The following is a 3039-nucleotide window of genomic DNA, read 5'->3' on the forward strand; positions in this document are numbered from 1 at the left end:
TGTATGTACCCTCTGCCAAAAAAAAAAAAAAAAACCTGTACTGAACAAATATTATCATTTAAAATAACTCTCCCAGCAAAAAGGCATTATCTTTGTCTCCATTTCAGAGGAGTTAGCTGAGATTCAAAGAGGGTAAGTCACCTGACCGAGATCAGACAGCCAGCAACAAACACCTCCAAAGGACCGAGGCTGCTCCAGAGCAGTTTTCCCGAGGACCTAGACAGCCTGTGACACTCACGCAGACCCTATTCCCTGACTACTGCCCCAGAGCTGCCCGCCCATCTCCCCACTTCTGCACACCAGGCTGCCTTCGGTGGCCCCACCACACAGAGCACGTGGCCCCAGCCAGCAGCAGTGAGGGTGCCCACATGCACCGCTGAGCAGCTGGTCCCACCGGGCTGAGGCCGGTGCCCCCCACCTACCGTTGATGTCGTCGGGCAGGTGGTTCATCATGGACCCAGACTCACAGGCCTCGATGTAGAACACCATCTGGGAGCACAAGAAGGGGGGCTCGCACCCGGCCAGGCAAGGACCTAGCCCCCTAGCTTGCCCACTCTCTCCGCATTCCTAAGTCTTCCACTTTGCTTTTAGGGAGACTCTGCGGCCGGAAGAGGCTGCCGTCAGAGGCAGCAGAGTCTAATATCGTCAGCACTAATGGAATAAAACAACGAATGGAAATAATGCAGAGCAAATGGAGCCCCATGCTCGGGAAATGGCTTCCTATGCTACCCAGGTCACGTACACACCAGGTCTACACAGCTCCTGTGAAGGGTATTGTGGGTGAGAGAGGGCCGGAGTGAAAATGAGATGGGGCTGTTCTCCCCAACTGTCCCAAACTGGGGGCAGTCCTCAAAGCAGGGACCTCAGCCCAGCAGCAGCCTCACTTGGAAACTCAGAAAAGTATGTCCTCAGTCCCACCCGTGACGCAGACTGACTGTGTCACACTCCGGCGGGGGAGGCCACACTCGCATCTTCACATGCTCTCCAGAGATTCTGATCCAACAGTTGTAACCCTGGACGCACAAAAGGCTCATCCTGGGAAACCAGGGGTCGCACTGACCAGAAGGACCCCTTTCCAGAATACGCAGCCACCCGGGGTAACTGGGCACTGAGGAACTGGGCCCCGTGCCCGCTGCCTTCCTCACGCTCTCCCCCAGCCGCCCGGGGGGTTACCTTCTGGTACATTTTGTGTTTGTACATGTAACGGATGGTCTCACTCAGGTTCTTTACGTGAAGCTGAAAGGGAAGAACATCGACTTTCAGACCAGCAGACCGCGAGGAAGGCAGCCCACCAACAAAGGCTCAGGGAGGCTTCCTGTTCTTCTTGCCAGTCTTTAGATGCGATCCCGGTGAAAGGTGTAATCCCAGAACACCACCTCGAGTGCATTATCCAAACATTGAAAAGGGGGAAGAGAACACGCTTCTTCACTCATGAGCTCGTCCAGAGCATTTGGGCCTCCTGTCCTATGCTGTGTCTAGTGCGATGTGCCTGCGTGCTGGGACGGCCACCAGCACAGTGGTATGAAGACACGTGCAGGAAAGCCAGTGGGAAGACGTGTCCTTGGACAGACGCTCCCCTACACCCACCAACTGCTCACACAAACCAACCCTGGTGGGATGTTAGAAACCCACACTGGGAGGTCAACCTCAACGTGCGGGCTCTGTTTTCTGTGTCCCAGTTTGTCTTCACAATGTTAAGAAGAACTCACATCATCGTTAGGAAAGGCCAGTAGTCCGGTGGCTCCGTGGTCGGTGAAGTAAACGAACACATGATCCTTGGGGCCACTGCCGAAGAGGACGGATGAGAAAGGGGATCAGAGGCCAAGGGCTCTCATTCCAATTTCCACTTCTACTTCTGTTTCTCTGACACGCTGATCTCATCAAAACATTAAGACATTGAGGACTCCAGCTGCCACCCAGGCTGGGGGAGCAGTGCAGGGCCTGGCGTCGGCCTCTCACCTCCACTCTCGAGTGCTTTCTGAACACAGGACAAATCCCAAAGCCTCGAAACTCTGAATCATGGCAGAAAGGAGGAGACCTCTGCTCAGGAGCCTGTCAGACCAGGCGTGATCTGGACAGTGGGTCCTTTGAAACCTGGGCCTCATCCTATGCAGGCCACGCTCTCCAGTCAGATCTCCCCAAAGCAGTAAGGGAGCCAGAGGCAGGAGACACCGTTGCACACGGTCCTGCAGCCTTTCCTGCCAGACCCCACGGTCAGGATGCCACCTACCCGCCTTCCAGAGGGCTCCCCGCAGAGGGTGCCACTCTGAAGGTGCAGAGATGCAGTAACTCACTTAGAGCCCACTCGGTTCACCCTACACAGAGGTCTGTCTGCTCTAACCCACACAAGCTTCATTGTGCCCAGGTCTCCCTTCGAGCAGAAAGGAAAGATGCTATTAAAGTGCCATCATGTAAAGGTGCTACCTACAGAAAGAAAGCCAAAACCTGCAGCCAGAGGGCCGAGCACTGGGGCTAGTTCTGCACTTAAGAATGTGCCTCTCAGGCCAGCCAGTGGCATGGTGGTTAAGGCAGCTGGATCACACATGGCTGAATACACGGTTCAAGTCCCAGATCTGGGGGCTTAAAAACCACACCAGGTGCATGTGCATGCATGCCCAAAATCCCAAGAAGAGGATGGAGGAGAAGAGATTGTAGCATGGCCACCCCCAGTGGGTATTTTTTCACTGTCTGTCTGTCTCTCTGGCGAGCACACGTGCCCTATAGCAAACAAAAACAAAAATGAGAGTGCCTCTTCCCACACGGCTGACCTGTAACTGGAGCACAGGGCTGGCGGCAGGCTGGGACACTGCAGTCTGATGGGCCCACTCAGTGTGGAGTGAGCCAGTGTTATGACCCACGAGCAGCAAAGAATGGTGGGCTGGGACCAGCAGTTAGCGTAATGGCTATGTCGCTGGACTCACATGTAGTCAACAATGGTTCAAGTCCCGAACCCGGTGGCTTAAACTCATGCCAGGCGCATGTGCATGCGTGCCCAAGATCCCGAGAGGAGAGGGGATTGTAGCGTGGCCATGCGCCACG

General features: G+C 55.1%; 1 protein-coding gene across 2 annotated transcripts in view; it reads right to left on the bottom strand.

Moving 5' to 3' along the window:
* Positions 1-3039, bottom strand: part of LGMN (legumain) — a 44402-nt gene that overhangs the window by 9605 nt on the left and 31758 nt on the right. For both annotated transcript variants that reach the window (XM_014590641.1, XM_006155810.3), the window contains 3 exons: positions 1710-1785; positions 1174-1236; positions 423-489 (listed from right to left, as the gene is read on the bottom strand). In XM_014590641.1, the coding sequence (XP_014446127.1) occupies positions 423-489; positions 1174-1236; positions 1710-1785 (206 nt within the window). The remainder of the gene's footprint in view (positions 1-422; positions 490-1173; positions 1237-1709; positions 1786-3039) is intronic.

This window comes from Tupaia chinensis, unplaced genomic scaffold, assembly GCF_000334495.1.
Source record: "Tupaia chinensis unplaced genomic scaffold, TupChi_1.0 Scaffold000469_1, whole genome shotgun sequence".
Classification (NCBI taxonomy): Eukaryota; Metazoa; Chordata; class Mammalia; order Scandentia; family Tupaiidae; genus Tupaia; species Tupaia belangeri.